The sequence below is a fragment of the Zootoca vivipara genome, chromosome 3 (genome assembly GCF_965207765.1).
Source record: "Zootoca vivipara chromosome 3, rZooViv2.hap1.1, whole genome shotgun sequence".
Classification (NCBI taxonomy): domain Eukaryota; kingdom Metazoa; phylum Chordata; class Lepidosauria; order Squamata; family Lacertidae; genus Zootoca; species Zootoca vivipara.
In genome coordinates this window covers 74,696,017-74,718,280 of record NC_142586.1, presented here as the reverse complement: position 1 = coordinate 74,718,280, position 22,264 = coordinate 74,696,017, and the positions used below count along the sequence as shown (strand labels likewise).

General features: G+C 42.8%; 1 protein-coding gene across 1 annotated transcript in view; it reads right to left on the bottom strand.

Moving 5' to 3' along the window:
• Nucleotides 1-268: 268 nt before the first annotated feature.
• ACTN2 (actinin alpha 2) overlaps nt 269-22,264 on the bottom strand; it is a 49,206-nt gene continuing 27,210 nt past the window's right edge. The window contains exons 12-21 of the mRNA XM_035108385.3: nt 21,421-21,571; nt 16,217-16,325; nt 15,119-15,259; nt 13,267-13,449; nt 11,831-11,965; nt 9,951-10,130; nt 7,654-7,800; nt 4,149-4,214; nt 3,114-3,272; nt 269-1,632 (exon numbers count right to left, since the gene is read on the bottom strand). Of these exons, the coding sequence (XP_034964276.1) occupies nt 1,474-1,632; nt 3,114-3,272; nt 4,149-4,214; nt 7,654-7,800; nt 9,951-10,130; nt 11,831-11,965; nt 13,267-13,449; nt 15,119-15,259; nt 16,217-16,325; nt 21,421-21,571 (1,430 nt within the window). The 3' untranslated portion in view covers nt 269-1,473. The remainder of the gene's footprint in view (nt 1,633-3,113; nt 3,273-4,148; nt 4,215-7,653; nt 7,801-9,950; nt 10,131-11,830; nt 11,966-13,266; nt 13,450-15,118; nt 15,260-16,216; nt 16,326-21,420; nt 21,572-22,264) is intronic.

Genomic DNA, 22,264 nt, shown 5'->3' with positions numbered 1-22,264 from the left:
TAAAAACAATGTGTAGAGTCTACCCAACTCTCCTGAGTCAACGCCTTTGATGATAAGGAGTTTGCCACCACTCCTTATGGTCAAATTATTACTTATAAGCATAGTTAACATTTTCTATGTTAAAGAAATAAAAAGGTGGTCAAGTGGCTTGCTAAGTAGAGTTCTCCAAAGGAAATCAACTAAATTGGGAGAAACTTTGGGGAAATACACCAAGTAAATCTAGTTGTGCATGGTTTTGAAGATATACTGAATGAATCTCCATAATCCATTTTAAGGTTTGAAAAGCAGGCTTTATTTAACAGGCACATTTTAAGAATACAGGGCTGTATGGTGTTCATTGCCATTTGCTGATACTTCTAAGTGCTTGCATTGCATCCCCCCCCCCAATGACTGCTTCAAGTATTCAAGTTTATTGCTCTATATAGGCTTCTAAGATGACAAATGGTTACCAATGGTTACCAATGGTTACCTGCCATACAATTGCTGTACTAAGGTAAAAAAAAACTGAGTAAAAACTGACATTCAGCGTTAATCAAGAACAAATGCAGCAGAACAATGAACACCGCAAAAAGCAAAACAGTTTAACACAAACATGTTGAGCTTCTTTATAGTATCCTGTTAATTTTGTGCCCTTTCAGCTGCCCAGGTAAAAGCCAGGTATTAGGTGATAACCAATATTAGTCATACTCAGAGCAGAGCCATTGAAATAAATGGACTTCCGCAACTTGTCTGCTGATTTTAATGGCTGTGCTCTGAATAGGACTTAGCTGAATATAATCTATTGCTTTTAAGGTTAAGGCTACAACTTATCATCCATCAGCTGACATAGAACTCCTGAGGCTCCGTGACTTTTATGTCAACAGAAAGCCAAACCAAAATTTAAAAACAGAGTTACACATTAAAATAAATAAATTCATTAGAGTTCCGTATGATATTAGGTAGTATGTTCTTGGTTTGATTCATTTCCTTGTTTCTCTCATATATGCAACTCTAGCCTGCAGAAGCATGCCAAATCTGGTCTCCACAGATGAGAGCAGTAATTCAGCATCAAAGAAAAAAAAACAGGCACCTGGAGGGGAGACTGTGAAAGACTTGCATAAAGCGTGGATAATTCTTAAGGAAAACATTTCATGAATTTTAATGTTTTAATGGGTTAAACTTTCAAAAGGTTTCAATATTTTATCTTTTTCCTGAGGCTTCCTAACTTGACACTGAGAGAAATACTTCCTACAGGCTTTGTTTTTTTTTAATTTAAATTACAACCAAGTAAGGCGTTAGGCAAATGCAGTGGGTAACTACCGGTATAGAAGGCTGACAAACTACATATGAACGATGTAAAAAACTATCAATGCTGCACACTTTATTTGATATACTGGTTCCTCACTGAATGTACCTGCTAAACTTATTTTGAAGTCAGCTTGCCACACTTTTCAATGAGCAAACTGGAAACATGCCTAAGGTGACCGCTGCTCGTTACAGGTCACTTTCGCCATACAATGCTGATGAAAATGAGGTATAATCCAGAGCTCCAGGAACACCAGCTGGACCTTTGTAGGCTGGCATTCTTTTGATGCAGTACTGAGCTTGCTCAGGTGGCAGTTCTCGAAGCAGCTCCTCGGCAAGAATATAAGGCTGCAAAGATTTATAAAAAGGAATTTCTTCAGAGGTTTTCCTGTAACTTCTCAACATCAGAAAAATAGATATGAAATATTTATTGTTTATACCTTACAGTGGCAATTCTATAGGGCTGGTCAGAAGCCCAGGGAAACTGTGGTATGCCATAAATATATCATACTGCATTCTCATAGCTTTTCCTACCAGTTATGCTAGGGCATTTCTACATATTTTACAGGCCTCTGATACAATTGATCCACACAAGCCACATGACACACATGTGTAGCTCCTCTGATCCTTGGCATTTTTCACTGCAAGCAAGGATTGTGCAGCAACCTGCCTGGACAAAATTGTGCTTTCATCATTAGAAAATTTGAGCTTATGTGTACTTTTTAATTTCAGCTGCTGAATTTGGGGCCTGTAGAATTTGTAAAAGTTAGGTCAAATTTGCCACAAGCGGACTTGTCACTCTGGTCTGCCAAAACCATCCTGCCGCTATCCTTTATTTAAGCCATGTGAATATTATTTAACCTGCTGTTTTTAACCTAGGTCAGTGGTGGCGAACCTTTTAGAGACCGAGTGCCCAAACTGCAAACCAAAACCGACTTATTTATTGCAAAGTACCCAAGGTTTTTGACCTTTTTTTGGGAGAGATGGAACAGAAAAAAATGCCACGGTTCTCGCCTTCTCCCTCCCGCAGGGCGCTCCCCGGTTAGCTGGCTGGCTGGCTCTCAGGCTGCTGCAATGGGGAGGACAGAGCAGCTCTGAGGCCAGGTGAGCAACAGCGGCCAGGAGAAGAGAGGGAGCCCCCACCCAAGCCAGCCAGCCCAACACCTGCGCCTGCCTGCTCCCTGCCAGCGATCCCAGCATGGTCTTCCCCATCTTCCTCCCTCCCTCCGGAAACGGCGCTGCGGCAAAGGGGTGAGGCTGGGTTGTGTCAGGCGCACAGGGAGGTGGGTGCCCTCCTAGCCCAGGCAGGTCAGGCCCAGAGGAGGCAAAGGGCCTGCAAAGGATTGGAGCGGGGGGGGGGGGCGGAAGGGAATGGCCGAGGCCTGGCTTGGAGGGGGGAGCTGGGAACTACCACGCAGCACCGAAAAAAGTGCAGAACAAAAATCACAAGGGTCAAACAATGAATGCTGTTACGCCCAATCAGAAACAGCCACTGCCGCAGCTAATTGAAAAACAGACCAATCGCCGAACATAATCGCCGGCTTCCAGCGGGAAAAAAAAAAAGTTCCGGGTTTAAGCAGTGGATGCACGCAGTAGCATGGGGAGGACCGGGAGCACAAATGGAAACAACAACAAAACAACAGTGGGGATGGGCCGATGGCATGCGTGCCAGCAGTGAGGGCTCCGTGTGCCCATTCTGGCACGCGTGCCATAGGTTCGCCACCGCTGATCTAGGTTATAACATTTTGTTCAGCTTTTCCAGCATTTGGGTACCCTGCACGAGCTGAGGAAAATGGAAAATCCCACCATCTGCAGACAAAAACACTGACCTTATCTGAAGCCAGGATCTTGAAAGAAGCTATAACTTGTTCAGCAGTGTCAGTGTCTGCAGTCTCTCTGGTCATGAAGTCAATAAAAGATTGGAAGGAGACTGTTCCCTGACCATTGGGATCAACTAAGGACATGATTCGGGCAAACTCAGCTTCTCCCTTGGATTTGATTTAAAATCAGTCACGGTAGAGGGAAAAAATCAAAGAATGATATAAGCAAATATATACAACCTCACAGTTTTGCTTATCAAAATACAAAATTTACTTGTACGTCCAATTGTCATTATTGTTATCTAAGCAAAAATTTATTTTAAGTATTTTCAGATAGGAAGGGATTATTTCATAGCCATGGGTTACAAAGAGAGCTAAGCAGGCTTAGGGCCACTGAAATCTGGTGCTTTATTCAATTGTGGTCTTGAAGCATAGCACAAATACGAAAGCTAAGCATAATAAACCAGAGGTGGAATTAAAAGTTGTGCTATTACAATAGTTTGGTCAGCACAAGCTTTTCTGCTTGCCAGATGGAACAATCTCTTCCCCCCCCCATATGCTCTTCTGGGGGTTCTCCTGACCACCCAAAGCAGGTGGGGGCATGCAGAGAAGGAGACAAGGGAAGTCTCATTGCAACTCATTGTGCTGGCTCCTGCTCACACGGGACCTGATTCAGTTAAATCAAGTCCCATAAAATTTTAAACAATCAGTTTATGGAGCTGCTTGGTTTTATTAATTTTTTAAAGTAAAATATTTATGTTATCCAGAAAAGAAATATGATATATTCTGGTGTATTTGTATGCCTTTGTGGATAAATAATGTTTAAGTTAATGTCTATGTCCACAAAGACATACAGATACATTTGTACATGGCCATAGGGGTGAAGAAACAAGTTTGGTAAACAAGGATTTTGAGTAACTTGAGTTTGGCTGTGGGCGTTCTATGAAAGCATCCATAATTCTGCTAGGGCACCTGTAGTGTAAAATGCTGTATCTGTAGCATGTGGAACACTTTAACAAATCAACTATATATTAAAATTCATACCAGATCATAGCCCATGGAAATTAAGCAGGCTCTGAAGTCATCATGGTCCATGAGCCCATTCTTCTTCTGTTGATGGGAAGAAGTACATAGAACATAGGGGAAAAGGTTTCACAAACCACAAGCAAGCAGTTCATCAGGATTCATGAAGTTAAAACAACCCCAATCTAAGGGGCTCAAAAAACACAAACAACTTTCCACAAAGTAATTTCACTGGTAATGGCTGTTGTATGTGGAGAAGAATTAGATTTCTATCCAAATTAGATAGAAATTGTTTAACAATCATTAAATTATATACCAATGTCAAAATCATTGCCATAAGAAAAGGTATTTGGACAAATTACTAGCTAACAAAAGCACATTTATTGTCTGAATAAACAATGGTGTGAAAAGGTCTGTTCTCTCTGACAAACACACATGCATCCCTTCCAGCTATTACTACCTAATTTTAGTGGAATGATCCCTAGAAAATTAGATCAAAGACATTAATAATTGGATCCGATATGCGCAAGCATTTAAACCATATTTATCAGGCAGGATCTTAATTTTATGGATCTTTACTGATTGTTCTTCACTGAAGGAAACACAGCATTTCCTTTTATTTTTCTGCTTAAGTACACCATGCAATCAAAAGCACTTTTAGAAACAACAGAATTAATTAGCTAGAAAGCAATTTTCTCTTGCAGCTGTTTCTAAACAGGAAGAGTACTACATTCTAGGGGCTGCTCTTTTTTTTACCAGGCATGAATAAGCACATACATAAGAATGCTATAGAACTATGTCTGAGAGATGTGAGTCAGCTAGCCACTTAATAATCTAACCCAGTGGTTTTCAACCAGTTTGTCATAGCACAGTGGTGTGCCTTGAAGGATGGTCAGGGTGCACAAGCAACACTGGCCTCTGTTCCTCTTTCCTTCCTTCCCTCCCTCTTCTGATGCCCTCTCATGTCTCTGCCTCCCAAAGGCTTGGGTGGCTGTATATTGCAGCAGCCCTGGCTACAATCTCTCCAGATGAATGGTGCCTCTGGGGCGGGCCAGGGGGTGCTGGTTGCCAGAAGCTGAGGTGGCCTCAGAGTAAGCAAGCAAGCAAGCAGGTGAGGGAGCTCAGCCAGCCAGTCCACCAGCCCTTGCTGTTGGGAATGGAGAGACAAGTGGGAGGCTGGGCAGGCAGGCAGATGCTGCACTGGCCTTTCTTGTGCTTGCTGTGTGCAAGGCCTGCCTGGGGCTGAAGGGGAGCCTTTCCACCATGCATGCCCAGCAGCGCTCGTTGCTGCCACTGCTGCCTCCTAGCCTCACATTCACCTTTGGCTACTCTCCATTGGGTCACTAAGGCTGGGGGCATCCTCTTCCCAGGCCCTTGTGGGGCAATGTGAGGAGGCACCTCTTTTGGGGGCAGTGAGTGGGTGGGTGGGAGTTCAGAGAACGGGGGCAGTGGCAGTGGCTACCCGGAGGACTCCCAAGAAGAGTAGCTGATGGAACAACACTCCACAAGAGAGGGTGTTCAAGAAAGGGTGAGAGGCTGCTAGCTATGCAGGCAAGGGGTGACATGACAGGGTTCCCGAGCCCCTGAGACACACAGGTGTGTCACAGAAAGAATGGTGGTTGGTCAAGAGAGCCATGGACTCAAAAGGGTTGAAAACCTCTGATCTAACCTATTAATCTGTGCAATTTCTGCTACATTGGCCTTAGAGACAGGTGTCAACTACTTCAACCATCAATCAATCCCTTGGCGTATTTCACATTATGTTTTGTGCAGCACCTAAACACGTGGTTGGTGGAAAATACAAATGAAGTCATAGAAAAGGTAATAGGCTGCTGTCTGAAATTATGGATGAGTTCTGGGGGTGGTTGTTGCTGAGAAGGTATTTAGCAGTTCAGGAAGCTGGTATGGAACACTGGAATAGGAAGTACAGGAAATTGAAACAGAGAAGATGACCTTTAATCCAACTGGATTACCATCTCATCCCAGACCAAGAACTTCAAGGACAGGGAATGAATGCTTAGATTATGTCAGACAGATGTTTAATATCTGGAAATACCTGCTAACTTCTGCATCTTAAATCTAAACAGTATATTATTTAGCTGGAAACTGGGAGTGAAAGTTACTTCCAGTTTCAAAGCCTGCAGAGGACTGGGGCTCTTTTTCAAATACAAATCCCAACATCATTGTTCCCTGCACTTTTCCTCTGCCTCAATTTGTATACATCTTACCAATTTATGCACCAACATTTCAGCCTTCACTTTTTGATAAGGGAGTACAGTATAGGATCACACAGAGTATTCATCCACATCCCAAAATACTGAGATATAAAGTGGATTTCTTCAATAATTCTTACTAAACCACGTCATGCACACCCCTCATGCTTTGGAAGTATGTTTGAAGGTTTTGTGGGGTTATACTGCATAGACCTGCCCCTGCAGCCACCACATTCTTTAGCCATGTTCTGGCCAAGATCATGTAGAAGAACACTATGTACATAGAATCATAGAATCATAGAGTTAGAAGAGACCACAAGGGCCATCCAGTTTAACCCCCTGCCAAGCAGAAAACACCATCTAAGCATTCCTGACAGATGGCTGTCAAGCCTCTGCTTAAAGACCTCCAAAAAAGGAGACTCCACCACACTCCTTGGTAGCAAATTCCACTGTCGAACAGCTCTTGCTGTCAGGAAGTTCTTCCTAATGTTTAGGTGGAATCTTCTTTCTTGTAGTTTGAATCCATTGCTCCGTGTCCACTTCTCTGGAGCAGCAGAAAACAACCTTTCTCCTTCCTCTATATGACATCCTTTTATATATTTGAACATGGCTATCAATCATATCACCCCTTAACCTTCTCTTCTCCAGGCTAAACATACCCAGCTCCCTAAGCCGTTCCTCATAAGGCATCGTTTCCAGGCCTTTGACCATTTTGATTGCCCTCCTCTGGAAACGTTCCAGCTTGTCAGTATCCTTCTTGAACTGTGGTGCCCAGAACTGGACACAGTACTCCAGGTTAGGTCTGACCAGAGCAGAATAGAACCCAGTCCCAGGCCCACTCAAAATATAGCTGGAGGAGGCATCACTGGCATGAGCAGGGCTATGCAGAGTAGTCCCACTCACACATTCTTTTGATGCATACAGGGGATTTGAATTAAGCTTTTTTCACAGAAATGGGGGTGAGTGGGGTGGAGAAAGAAGACAGTGGCTTAAGTACAAGGAGAGGAGTACTGCCAGGAAACAGGAGAGATGGGAACACTATCAAGGCTGTGAGAAGACATCTCTGGAATGTTTATGCTTCTCTGGATGAGAAGCTGTGGTTGGCTAGGAGTAAGACATTCCAAAAAGATTTGGGGTTGCCCTGAGTGGGCACTTCTTGGGTAGAAAAGAAGATGTGAATGGCAGGTAGGAGCTTAAGGGAGGACAAAAGGAAGGCTTAATAAACAAACATTAAGACGGTAGCAGAGAAGCACACACATGCTTTCTGGCACACCAGTTTCAGGTTAAAAAAGAAAGGAAATGGGCTACTGTACCCTGTCAAAGTGATTAAACGATGCTCTGAATTCATTCATTTGTTGCTGGGTGATTCCTTTGGCATCTCTTGTAAGAATCTGATTCTCAACTTCATTGATCGTTCGGGCAATGGTGGTCAGTAACAGCTCCCATCCAACACGAATATGCTGTGGCAGAGAAACCGGGGTGCTTTAAGGACAGCCCAAGAGAAAACCGACTGGCAGATTGATTGAAACTATTGATAAGTAGAACTGCTAGCAAATACATAAAATAATGATAAGTCAGAGGAAACCTACTTGCATAAACCAATTTGTATTCTGGTTTTCTATTTATCTGCATTGTTCAATTAGCAACTGCATTTGGGACAAGGTTTTGACAAGCTTATTTATGAACACCAGTTACTGGCTAATATTGTAGAAATCTTGCAGAAAACAACATTTCAGGATGAGGACTAACCTGGTGGATTCGGAAAGGCTATGATGGGTGACTGCTGGAGAGATCCACTGCTAGGAATATTTGGGTTTGACTGTGAATAGATCTGCCTACTATTTTATAGTATAGGAAGGTGCAAGGTGTGCTTCAGGCAAGCAAATCCTCAGCTACTACAATCCTATCCCTGACTTCATTATCAGTGAAATACAAGTCAGGTGTGCTCTTCCTCTGTCTTTTTTTCAGATGCAACATGGAGGGTGAGGACAGGAGGGTGGGGACAAAGAGGAGGGTGGGAGTCAGAAGTGGAAACAGGCTTGTGTGTGTGTTAAGGGTATGTGTGTTTGTGTTGTGTGCATTGAGGGTGTGCTGCAGGTGTTCATGTGATGTGTATGTGTGACAAGAGTGTATGGGTTACCACACTCATTTGTCTTGGCCACACTCACTTTTGCTTTGGCCACACACCCAACTATCACATGGAGCACTGGCCAAGGGGCAATGTGGCCCTCAAGCCCCAGTCTAGAAGGAATGGGGCACCATCCCTGCATTTTCCCAGATCATGGGCAATACTAGGGACTACTTTTCACAACTTCATTTGGTAAGGAAGCTATGCCTCAGGTTTGGATGTAGCAAATGCCATTCCTCCCATAGCAACTTTTGATATTCAATCTTGCAGAGTGTTGAATGATGATCTGTGCCTGAGATTGTAGAAACCTAGAAGATCTGTGCCTAGAAGATGGGAGATGGTACCCAGCTTGGTGCTCATCTACATGATGGAGAAGAGTCTCTGGAAGCAAGTATAGCAGTACTCTAGCACCTGCACTGGTTTCCTGTAGCTTTTAGAGAACAATTTAAGAGAACTGGACATCGTCCAGATGACCCAAATGACTGCTAAGGGGGGAGAGGGAAGTATTCTTAATAGCTGCCTATTTCTCAGCTCTGCTACTGCCTTCCTCTAAGAGTCGGACAAAACAGTAGCATCTTCTGAAGGCAGCTAAGCCCGTTCTATTTTGCAAGCATTTAGTGGAGATAAATAGAGGGTTATTTTAGTTGTTATTTTTCTACAAGACACAATCTTTTGCGATCCCATTTCATAAATCTTGTTTTATTATTGTTGTTTCCTGATGTGAGCCCTCAGGGATATTGGGTGAGATATAAATCAAACAAACAAATGATTTGTTGGGCTGTCTTTCTATTGTGAAATGCAAGAGCAAGTTCATGGTTCATTTTTTTTAAAATGCCACCTATTTAAAGAGTGGAGGGGTGAATGCACTCCATTGCTATTTTTCCTGTGCAACTAACTACATTTAAGATCAGAAGCTGCCAAGGCACATAACAACTTAATCTTTTTAAGCGGCTTGCAATAGGACAGATGTCTTATAGCAGAATTTTAAAAATGTATAGGGCTTTCTACAGCAGAAAGCATTCCATAGCTGAACCAGCTTTAGAACTGAGGCAGCAAAAAAGAGTTGAGCGTTTAAATGTAGATCTGCCTCAATTACCAAAAAAGCGGCTGGTGCCCATTTTTAATAGGGGCATGAGTTTGAGAAAAGGGACTTGGGAATAGTAAAGAGGCTGATAGCTCTTCTCTGGGAGCCCTAGTTTGGCTTAGTATGCTGTGCAAACCAAGCCACTATCTGTGAAGCTCGTTGAACAGTCTAAAACATTATATAAACACTAAGTTTTGTTATATTGCAATGCACATTTTCCTGTTCTAGAACTGCATGAAAACACCCTTGATTTCTCATTTGAATTCACACAAGAATGCACCATAAATTTGCGACTATTACCTTGAAAATCATGCAAACAGCAGCGATGCTGCAGATAGGATACATAACTAAAGAATTTACTATATAACTAAACAGCATAGAAAGGACTCAGTAGCTACCTCCATTGTATAATTGGTGTGCTTATTATCGAACACCAGGGCTTCTTGAATCAGTTGATGGTCTCCTTCTAGTTTGTCAATATTAAGCTTGTAATTTATGATATTGTGCTCAAACTGCTTTAATTGGTTCATCTGGTCCTCTAATGGCCCTGCTATGTCAACAGAGCTCCGGGCGATCTCCTGCAAAAGGGGGAGAGTGTGTGAGAGAGAGAGGAAAAAAATGTTAGTTTGCAAAATATATTTCTTCATGGTAAATACATTTTAAAGCAGCAGTAATTAAACTTAATTGACAAAATCCGCAAAGGGAGGTAGGAACACTCATATTTGTGCATTGAAAGAGGTAAGGTAAAGGTAAAGGGGCCCCTGACCATCAGGTCCAGTCGTGTCCGACTCTGGGGTTGCGGCGCTCATCTCGCTCTATAGGCTGAGGGAGCCGGCGTTTGTCCGCAGACAGTTTCTGGGTCATGTGGCCAGCATGACAAAGCTGCTTCTGGCGAACCAGAGCAGCGCACGGAAACGCCGTTTACCTTCCCGCCGGAGCGGTCCCTATTTATCTACTTGCACTTTGATGTGCTTTCGAACTGCTAGGTGGGCAGGAGCTGGGACCGAGCAACAGGAGCTCACCCCGTTGCAGGGATTCGAACCGCCGACCTTCTGATCAGCAAGCCCTAGACCCTGTGATTTAACCCACAGCGCCACCTGGGTCCCTTATTGAAAGAGGTAGGTATCTGTAAATAATAATCAGACGTGCGAGGAAATTTTGGTCCTCCAGATGTCATTGGGCCATAGGCCATGCTAGGTGGCCTGATAGGAGCTGGAGTCCAGCAACATCTGGAGAGCCACAGGTGCCCCAACTTTGATTGCGACATTTGTGGTTGTTACAGAAGATGGGTTACTGCCTAGGTCCCATTAGCTGAAAACCATACTGTCCAACTCAAAGAGTGGAAAGGTGTGCCTCCAGGAAGGATTTGACACTGTGGTCGTGGTCTTGCTCACCCATGCAATCAGCATGGAGATCACAAACAGATCTGGAACACAGAACACTTGCAAAACCCTTCATCTGGAAACACCCCAAATTGTGCATGCTCTACTTAGAAAGCTATTCCAAAACGTTTCTCCGCCTGCACCACACTCTTTGATGGTATGAAAGTGTTCACTTTTTTTTTTTACTGTGAGGATGAGTCATAACACTGTTATGACCTCAAGCAGCATGTAAAACATATACAGACCTTTCTGCTTATGTTTGCGCTCCACATCTTCTCTTATGTACCTCGTCATTGTCTCTGTTCTGCATGTCACATTCATCCTGGTCACCTTCTTTCAATCCTGCCTCCATGGTCACATCCACACCATGCATTTAAAGCACTCTTAAGCCATTTAAACAGGCATCATTTCCCTCAAAGAATCCTGAGAAGGGTGATTGTAACTGTAGCTCTACGAGGGGTTGCCCAACAACTTTCAGGATCCTGAACAAACTACAGTTCCCAGAATTCTTTGGGGGAAGCCACAACTATGTTTGGAACTGTATCCCCACCATTCAATTGGGCTCTGTACCTTTCCTTATGGAGGGCGCTCCTCAGCAGCAAAATTGCTCTGCATCAACCACACTAGTCTCTCCTTCCCTGTACCTCCAGTACAACAAGATTTTCTCCATAATGCCTTTGTCAAACTCACAGTTTTCTTGCTTTGCACCTCTCACTTACATTGCCAGACTCACAATGAGTATCCCATTTTTCTGTTGTATATTTTCTGGCACTTAAAAAAAGATATTAAGATTATAACTGATAGCGAGATAAAGTAACTGTTTAGCACCTGTGGAGTGATGGAGCCTTTGACATTTTGCATACACCTCTAAGGAAACACATCTTAGTCAGAATTACCTCCATCTTGGTTTGGATCCAGGGTCCAATGACATTGGCCTGAGCAGCAAACTGGCGGCGCAGGCGTTCATTTGCATGCTGGCGGGCCAGCTCCTCTTGCAGCGATTGATCCCTTACTGGGACAAGCTGTTTTACCTGCCAATGTGCAAAATTGAGTTGGTATGTAGGAAGTCAGATGCTGAAACATAAGAGGATTGGGGGCAGAAGGCTGCAAATGCATGTGGCTGATCATATTGAAATTGCTGACCTCGCTAAAACTGTATCAATGTCAACCCTGAAATCCTCTTGGTGCTACCCTTAGATCAGTGGTTCCCAACCTTTTTTTGGCCATGTCCCACCCAAGCGTCTCTAAAATCCTGATGCCTCCCACCCCCCGCGGCATACAATTCTTATTATTCAAAAAGTGAACTCCTATTCATGGGGAGGAAGCCTAAAAAACTGTTAATAACTCATTATCGAATTATTCCCCCCCCCCTTGTGGGGCATGTGCCCCACATTGGGAACCATGGCCTTACATATTTTCACACATGAAGAAAGTAGTTTTAAGAAAGAACGGCCCTTTCCACTCTTGCTTTCTTTTTTTAATGTCATACAGAGAAAAAAGGGAAATGGGATTTCTAGAATCTGCTGCCTAAACTGACAGCTTCACCTTGTCTTATCACTTTCACCCCTCCTACTCAATGCTTTGCACCAAGAGCTTTCCTCAACTGCAGCCATAGTAGGTGTGGTGGCAGCAGCCTATTGTTGAAGACCATTTTGCACAGTCAGTTTTTAATGAAATAAATGCTTCTACCATCTGTTATCCAAGTCCAGAAGTCTGTCTTTCACGTTTTGCTTCAGTAGCCCAAATGTAATATTTTACTTCAAGGGGGAAAAGTTATTTCCACTGTTAGCAGATATTGCAATTACCATGTGAAATGCAGGTGCAAACAAATATTGGCTTGTATCTACGATATTTTTAGTGATAGCAGTACAACCTCTCTCACTATCCCTGCTGTTCTGTGAATTCTTGCTTTTCATTTTCCCTTTCTTTTTTAAAATTTCCTTAGTGTGTTATTCATTCAGTATTAGGGTTGTTTTTTTTTTAAGTTTTGAAAAGCAGCAAGAGCTTTTCTGCTCTGATACTTCCCTGCCATTTCAAGCGTAATCGTAATCTGCTGTCCCTCCTTACCTGCAAAGCCATCCCCACAACAGACACCCATAAAAGAGCAAACAGCTTCATGCATAGCTATAAGACCCACTCCAATCCTTTTTACTAGCTTCAGACCAACACTAAAAGTACTGTACAATATTCCATTTTCAGGGTGGCATATTACCCCACCTGTATGGAACCATTTGTAAAGTGTTAATAATAATGATGTCAAATTCTGGAAAGGATGCATTTTCACTACACTTCCATTAACTATAAACTAAATTATTTTTTCTGCTTACAGTACCTTATCCCATTTGGTACGGATCTCATCCAGAGTGACAGTGGAGTAAGGGTTGTTAGGACTTATCCTGAGGCTGTAACTGTTAATCACTTTTTCCACTTCATTATGGATTGATACAATAGCTTGCCTTTCACCATCTGCCTCAGGTAAAGTGGCCTTAAACTGTTCGTGGGCAGTGATCAAACTCTGAAATAAGAAACAGAGGAGTAAATGAAAGCATACATACAGTTGCATTGTCAGCTATATGGCCCTGTGTCATATTCCCTCTCCCATCTCAATATGTATGCAAATATAAGCAAGGTTGCATAGCCGATAAATTCCACAGAATCAATGTAAAGCCACCACTTCATCATTGGTAAGACAGACAAGAATAGGTCCAGAGCTGAACACTGAGGGGTTAACTACATGTTACACAGAAATGCATGTAACAGAGTCCTGATTTCCCCCTTGTAAGAAGAGGAAAAGCAGCTTGGAGGAGATTCTGGGTAGAGTTGTTTAAAACACATGTTCTGAACCTTCCAAGGTGAAATAAGGGAAACCACCTGAAGTAAAAAAAAAAAAACCACACAAAACAGCAGGCAGAGAAAGTGTTAAGAATCCCTGAAATTGGGGGCACTTGTGTGTTGAATAGGCTTGTCATATTCCAAACAGTGAAAATCCATACAGAAAAGTTGGGCTTTTCTTAGTTTTGCCCGAATTTGGCAAATTAGCATGTTGCTGAGCTATTTTTTAAAAAGAAAACCACCAAAGACGTTGCAATACATCTGGATTTTCCCATAATCCGGCTATGTCTGGGAAATACATTTGTGCATAACATTTAATTAGCACACCGGTACACTGGTGCATGAAAACTACTATATGGGCATGAACTTAAGGGAGTTGCTTGTGGCCATGATGGTTTGTTCTAAGTCGTTCAACTCAAACTATGAAGTTCTACAGAAAATATTTTCAAGGGGCGGTTAACTAACCTACCCAGAACTCTCAAAAAGACAGCCCTAGCAATTAGTAAAAAAAAAAAAAAATCACATATCCATTACTGGTAATGGGGGTGGCCTTGTCAGGAAGCTGCCAAGCCCCACACCCCAGCAGAGGGCCCACTGAGCCCTGAGAGCCTCTTCCTCCTTGCATGCTGCTTGTGAGCATGCAGGCGGTGGCAAGAATGAGGAGATGGAGCAGTGCCCCACACTGTCCCTCTGAGCATTTTAGAGGGTCAAAAAATGTACAGTGGATGCAGTTTCATTCAGAGAGGGAGGCGGCCAGCTGAGGCCCAAAAATCTGGAGCTGGTGTTAGACAGAGTTCTCTTCCAAACGCTGAAAGGCCAGCCAAATAGCACACTTAGCTGATGATTAGGTCTGTGCTGATCTCACAGTCTGTGCTGGCTCCATGCACAGAAGAAAAGAGGACGTCCTGTACTAAACATTATATTGAGGGTTGCCTGATTGCAGAAGTGCTGCATTTACAAATTTGGAAATGGTCCCTCCACTCAGTTACAATGACCTCCCCCTGGGCAGAGAAGGATGGGGATATATCTGTGCAACATGGGAAATAATGAAACGAGCAGGACTGAATTCAAGTCTCCCTGATACAAGTCTGGCAGTCTAGTCATTACAAAATAGTAGCTCTTGCCTCTCCGCACCCCATCACCACCATAAGATCCTGAAGTTGCACATGTCAAGATGAATGTGCCTAGTCTTTGCAGATTTATACAATTCATGACTTGGGATTTTTTTTCTTTTAACACACAAATATTTGAAGCGTCCTTTAATAGGGCTGCAATAGTATAGGCGCTTTCTTCACAGTGAAAAGGGAACATCTTCACTTCTCTAGGCTCACAATGAAAAATAATATTATTACCTGGATCTCCTCTATGCTATGAACAATAAACATGTCTTGCAAGTCTTCCAATGCACCTTCCATCCAGTTGTTAAACGGAGCAGCTCTCTTAGCAAACTCCAGGTGAAGCTGGTCAATTGTTTCCAACAATTTCTCTGTCCTCTGTTAAGTAAACATACAGAAATGGACAAAATGAGCCTTGCTTTTAGAAGCGTACACTCACATTGGCTTACAGTTTGGATAGGCTCTGAAACCCTTTAAAAAACACTACCAAAGTTAAAGGAAGTTCCGCGTGTACATGGGTAAAGGAAAGCAAAAGGGATTCCTGGGGACAGGCACTTGGGAGGTCATTGCTGGCTGTGTCACCACCAGTGTACAGTACTGGATTTGGCTGCTGCAGCATTGCTGTGTGTGCTGTGATTCAGAGGTTTGCACTGGGAGCATGTTCACATCATCCTTCCACATTTCAGCATTGTCACTTGCCCTTCCCCTCACTGGTGGCCTTGGCTATGTTTCCAGAGATAGTTAAACTAACTCAGTCCTGAATTATAAAAAGAAATACCTCTTGCCATGCACCCGCTTTCCAAAGGGTGGTGCTAGAAGCATCCCCTCAACTCTAACATCCACTTGCGTAATTTCTTTTGGTAGTAATGCAGCGACAAGTCTTTTATAAGCAAGTCAGCCTTCTTCTTATTTAACACACACGCACATACACAACCGAAGAAGAAGAAGAAGAAGAAGAAGAAGAAGAAGTAGTTAAGGGTAAAGGGAAAGGGTAAAGGGACCCCTGACCATTAGGTCCAGTCGTGACCGACTCTGGGGTTGCGCGCTCATCTCGCGTTATTGGCCGAGGGAGCCGGCATACAGCTTCCAGGTCATGTGGCCAGCATGACAAAGCCGCTTCTGGCAAACCAGAGCAGCACACGGAAATGCCGTTTACCTTCCCGCTGTAGCGGTCCCTATTTATCTACTTGCACTTTGACATGCTTTCGAACTGCTAGGTTGGCAGTAAGGGTAATGGAGCACAATAGAAAATGTTCACTCCGCATCACTCAGGAGTCTGTTAAAAACCCTCAGCCAGCCTGAGAAATCCGAGCTGCTCCTTGATGTCAGGTTTACCTCCAATGCTTCCCTCCTCTTCTGAGTAAGTGTTCCCAGCCTGTCCCACTGATCACATATCTTCTGACACCGATCATTGACACTTGCAGCATCATGGTAGTCCAGTTCACTAAAAGAAAAGGACCACAGTCATTAAGAAACAACAAAAATAGGGAATGTGGTGGTAGAAACCAGCACTAAGACATGACCACACATTCTTATTCTTATTCTTTTCTTTCTTTCCTTTTTGAAGTTTAAAATAATCTTTATTGATTTTAAAATAGAGATAAAACAAAACATCCAAAAATAAAACAAAATACACAGATAATCAATCATATAGATTCAAACACTCTTTACCCTATCTTCTACTTTCTTATTCTTATTCTGACTACTACTTCTTCTACTACTACTAATGCTACTACTACTACTACTGTGATACCTTGGCTTACAACCATAATCCGTCCCAGAGGTCTGGTTGTAAACCAAAACAGGTTGTAACCCAAGGCGCACTTTCGCCAATGGTGGCTCCCCCCCAAAATTGGTTGTAATCCTAAAAAAAGGGACATACACTTCAGGGTTTGACGTGGTTGTGATCCAAAACAGTTGCAAAGGAACCACTGTACATCTAGATTGATACCCTGCACTTTCCTCCAAAGAAACCTAGGGTGGCATGACATACCACCTGCCGCAAGCTTCCACAGAAGCAGTGGCTGCAGATGTATAACATGTTACATTTACTTTTCCGGTTTTTCACAGTAGGCAAAACTGGATCAAATGAGGAAGGGGGAAACCTGGCATGGATTGACACTGCGATGATGACATTAATGTCCAGCAAAAAACTTGTGAGCATGAGCAGCACCAGTTCCACAATAAACTCCCATCTAGAATAATGCTGAAACCGCTTTTGAAACCCGTTTGCCTTGGAGGCCTGTTGTTTGAGAAAGTGGGGGAAGAGTCTAAAACTCCTGGAGCTTATGGAACGAGTTTCATGGTTCCTTGGATCCTACCCCTGATTTCTGAAGTTTTGAGACAAGACTTTATCTAGACCAGTTTTCTGCCAGATTAGCTGAGCGATTCTAGTGAGAGCCAAAACATGCACTTTATCCTCAAGCCAGTTGACTTTTATGACTGGCTCATCATATGCTGCATTTAGCTTTTGGCTGCTACCAGCATGCTCTCTGCATGCCATTATCTATTACAGACATTGTTATGGTGTGAGTACATCCATACCAATTTGAAATTTAATCTAACAGGAGAACACCCTTTAAAATCCAGACAAGGAAAGGGGTGTTTGATTTCCTACACCTGAAAGGGGGAATTCTTAAGCTATATTACAATGAGCTTTAAGTCAGGGCAAAGAGATTCATGTGAATAAACAATAAAAACAAAAACTGGCTGGACGTCTGCTTGTGCAATGGGACTTCACCTTCCTCTCCTACCTCTGTCAGCTCCCCCAAAATTGTGAACCCCAAAAACCTTCTCTGGAAGGTTCCTCAGCCACTTGGATCATATTTTGAGGGTGCACAGAGGGCTGCAGACGGGTGTGTGTGTGTGGGTGTGTGTAAAGTCCATTTCATGAGCAGAAGTCTATTTGGCTCACACAGAGATAGCATTGGATACAACCCACTGTGCCTTGCCATGATTATCATTGGCATCTTAAAGGGACAGAACTTGATAAAATAGGTCATTGATTCCCATTATCATTAATTAAATGAAAGAAGCCATTATTTCATCTGTGTTACACACACTAATGGAAGACACTACTGGTAGGGGTCAAAGCAAACACTTATCTTATCTATATGAGAACATTGGACCAGTATAATTTTATTTCTATATGAGTGGAAAGAGATATCTTAGCAGTATTCAGAACATGATCATAGAATCATAGAGTTGGAAGAGACCACAAGGGTCATCCAGTCCAACCCCCTGCCAAGCAGGAAACACCATCAATGCATTCTTGACATATGCCTGTCAAGCCTCTGCTTAAAGACCTCCAAAGAAGGAGACTCCACCACACTCCTTGGTAGCAAATTCCACTGCCGAACAGCTCTTACTGTTAATAAATAATAAATGTGTAAGCAAGTACTATATGAGATAAATTCCAAAGGGAGCATATGCAAACCCTTACAACAAATAAGCAGTGCTTATTTTATAAAATAAGCAGTGCTTATTTTAACCCAGGTGGCGCTGTGGTTAAACCACCGAGCCTAGGGCTTACTGATCAGAAGGTCGGCGGTTCGAATCCCTGTAACAGGGTGAGCTCCCGTTGCTTGGTCCCAGCTCCTGCCAACCTAGCAGTTCGAAAGCACGTCAAAATGCAAGTAGATAAATAGGAACCGCTACAGCGGGAAGGTAAACGGCGTTTCCATGTGCTGCTCTGGTTTGCCAGAGGCGGCTTTGTCATGCTGGCCACATGACCTGGAAGCTATACGCTGGCTCCCTCGGCCAATAATGCGAGATGAGCGCGCAACCCCAGAGTCGGTCACGACTGGACCTAATGGTCAGGGGTCCCTTTACCTTTACCTTTAGGACTATGAGTCAATTGGCTATTAGTATCCAATGTATTAGTATTCAGTTGTTTTAGGCTATAAATGGGGAATCCCCTGCTTCATCCCTTCACGATTTTGAATGGCTTTGCATCCGAAGTCTTGTCACTCACACACTGTCTACTATTTCTGGGACTATACACTCTGGCAGCCAATAGCGGTTGTGAGTTGAAGCAGTCTTGCTCACATACACATGCATGCAGGATGTAGCCAGACACCCATCGGTCAACAAGCCTTTAAGAACTTTAACCTTTATGCTCTTAGCAGCTCTCAGCTGCTAAGAGAAAATGGTCGAGCTGACACTGAACTGTAACCAGTGTAGCTCAAGGTCACACACTCCAATTGTTCTCCAAAAATAGCAACACTGCACTGCCAAGAGATGAAGACCAGAAAATATGGAGCCATGCCGACCCGGAAAGCAGAAAGGGAATAATTATCTTTCTGAAGGCCTGATTCAGTAACCAGCAGAGCTAATTGAAAAGCTATAATCAACATCATGTCCCAAGTTTCTTAGGCAACCCATCTTTCAAAGAGGAAGACTTACTTTTTATATCCCTAATCTGATATTTAGCACTGTTCAGCTTACCATTACATGGGGGGGAAAGCACTAATTCAGGTTGCAATATCATATTCACTTACAGTACTTGAAAGACCCACTGAAATCAGCAGCAACAATTAACTCTGGTGAATTGTGCTATTCCTCCCAAGTACTATTTGTCTGTCTGTCTATATGCAGATGAAATGAATAAATGAATGAATGATAGCAGGAACCATGGCACAATTCAAAACAACTGTAATGGGTCCATTTCCCTTGAAAATGTTAAGAATCTTCAATTAGTGCAAAATGCTGGAGCCAGGAGCTTGATGTTTTGAATTCATGGTGATGGTTCTCCTTGATTTGCACTGGCTGCCAATTAGTTTCCAGGCTCAATTCAAGGTGTTGCTCTTAAGCTATAAAGCCCTTAATGGTTTAAAGGTAAAGGACCCTTGACAGTTAAGTCCAGTCGCAGATCACTCTGGGGTTGCGGCGCTCATCTTGCTTTACAGGCCGAGGGAGCCGGCCCGGTGTTTGTCCGCAGGCAGTTTTTCCGGGTCATGTGGCCAGCATGACTAAGCCGTTTCTGGTGCAACGGAACACCGAAACCAAAGCAGCACACGGAAATGCTGTTTACCTTGCCGCCAGAGTGGTACCTATTTGTCTAATTGCACTTTTTGGTGTGCTTTCAAACTGCTAGGTTGGCAGGAGCTGGGACCAAGCAATGGGAGCTCACCCCGTCGTGGGGATTCAAACCGCTGACCTTCTGATTGGCAATCCCAAGAGGCTCAGTGGTTTAAACCACAGCGCCACCCGTGTCCCTCATCCTTAATGGTTTAGGACCTGCCTATGTTAGGATCTGTCTTTTCCTATATTTTTCTCCCCACACCATCATATAATCTTGGGCCCTCTTTCAAATCCTCTGACCTCGGGACATGGAGTTGATGTCAGCTATGGGTAGGGCCTTGTGCCATGAAGTTCACCAGCCCTATCACTAGACTGTTTCAGGCAGTTGGTGAAAGGCCTTTGCCTAACTCTGCCATTTTTTCTGCATCGGTTCTATGTGACTTACTGTGCTGCTGGAACTGGTTAAAGCAGATTGGATATAGTTAATTTATAAATTTAAATATGCATTAGGATGTTTTAGAGATTGTGGTTGCTTTACTTTGTGTTTATTACCGTCTGCAAGTCAACCATCTGACGTTTCCTTGGAGAAATAGTTGGTGCAGACATTTTTAAAATAACAAAAGTTAATTCAACCTTTCTAAGTCCCACTGACCTTTGAAATCAGAATGTGTTAAAATGTTTCTTGTTGAAATCAATGGGGCATAACACAAGTGTAACAAGGGATAAAAAGAGCAAATGAACACAAAAATAAAAAATAATAGGCATAGCTTGTATTAATGATCAACAAGACAAAAAAAATATGTCCTAATCAGAGAACTCCATTATTCATATACACAGGTTTGCAGACTGACACTGTAAGTGGTATTCAACTTAGATTTGCTTACAACAGACCACTTTAAATTAATGGACCTACTATAGTCATGGTCATTATTTTAAATAGGTTTACTCTGAGTAAAACTAACTTGAATACTTCTCTGTGCTTTTCTGGTGACCTTATTAATTTACAACTCCCTATAACACATCACAAATGGCATTTTATATTTGTGCAAGCTTGACTATGACATAGGAGAGAGGAATTTGGGGGTGTCAGGGCCATTGTATTAAAAAGGTGTCTACAAACCTATTTGAAAGCAAGGGATCTCTTTGCAAACAAGACATTATTTTTAACCTTGTATATCTATATTTAACATTGCTACACACACATAAAACAACAAACCTCTTTCAAACTTCTGTATGGCTCTTTCTCCCTTTAGCATCCCTCAAGCAAAACATGTAAAATCAGAAATGACATCTCACATGTCAGAGAAGAAGGTTTGTTATTAGCCGTTGCACTGCAAAGGCTCTTTTATTTTTAGTTTGGGAAGAAATAAGAAAGGTTTTCAACGAGCAGGCCAAGATAATAACACTTACAAAGCTATCTGTGGAATTCTTACATTGTACCTATGACACTATCGAATTTATTGGAAAGAGTTTATCGGGTAAATGTCAGCAGCTGCATGCCTCTAAATGGAACATACTTCAGCTCTTGGGCTATGGCAGCGATCTGTTCCACTCTGTCCTGGTGAGCAGCCAAGTCACTCTCAAAAGCCTCATGTTTCCTCAACAAAGCACGGATCTCTGTCAGAGTCGCAGCTTCATAATCCTTTTGCTGCAGAATCTGCTCTTTGCCTGGCAGGAGGAAAGAAAATCCAAAACCATTTATGTTTCTCATTAGGAAAGCTGATTGCTAATGGCTCGAGTACACAGAGAAGCAGACCTTCGAAATCTGCACTTCTCTGAATTTTGCAATGCAGTTTTCCAACCAAATAAAGTGTAAAGAATGTATACATTAGGGGGCAGCGTGCATAAAAATGAATATATTGGTGGAAATAGCATTAAAAATACATTATGTAGGGAAAATCGGTTTGTAAAAATGTGTAATTTAGGGAAATTGTACGCAAAACTTCATGAGGGCCTTTTTGTTAAAAAATAAATAAATCACAATCTGATGCAGAAATGTGGAAAACCTAAGAGAAGGCGAAATGAGAAACTTAACAGAAACCCAAACTGATAGATTCCTCCATCCCTATATGTCTTGTGAATGATCCAACTGAACACATCTCACCAGTCATGTTTGAATAGGTGCTTGATAAACCTTCTGTTTCTCTGCCTTCTACAAAAAGCAGGAGGAATATCAAACCAAATACATGCCTAGCAGGCTGCATCCCACCCCCCTTGACAGGTCAAAGTTTTTACAGGCCAGACACACATGGAAATGCTGTCTCACCAGCACCTTTTAACATCTTCCATCCTTAGTTTGGCAGTATCAACTTGCAAAAGTGGGTACTTTCTGCAGACGTGTAAAATAGCTCTTGCTCTCTA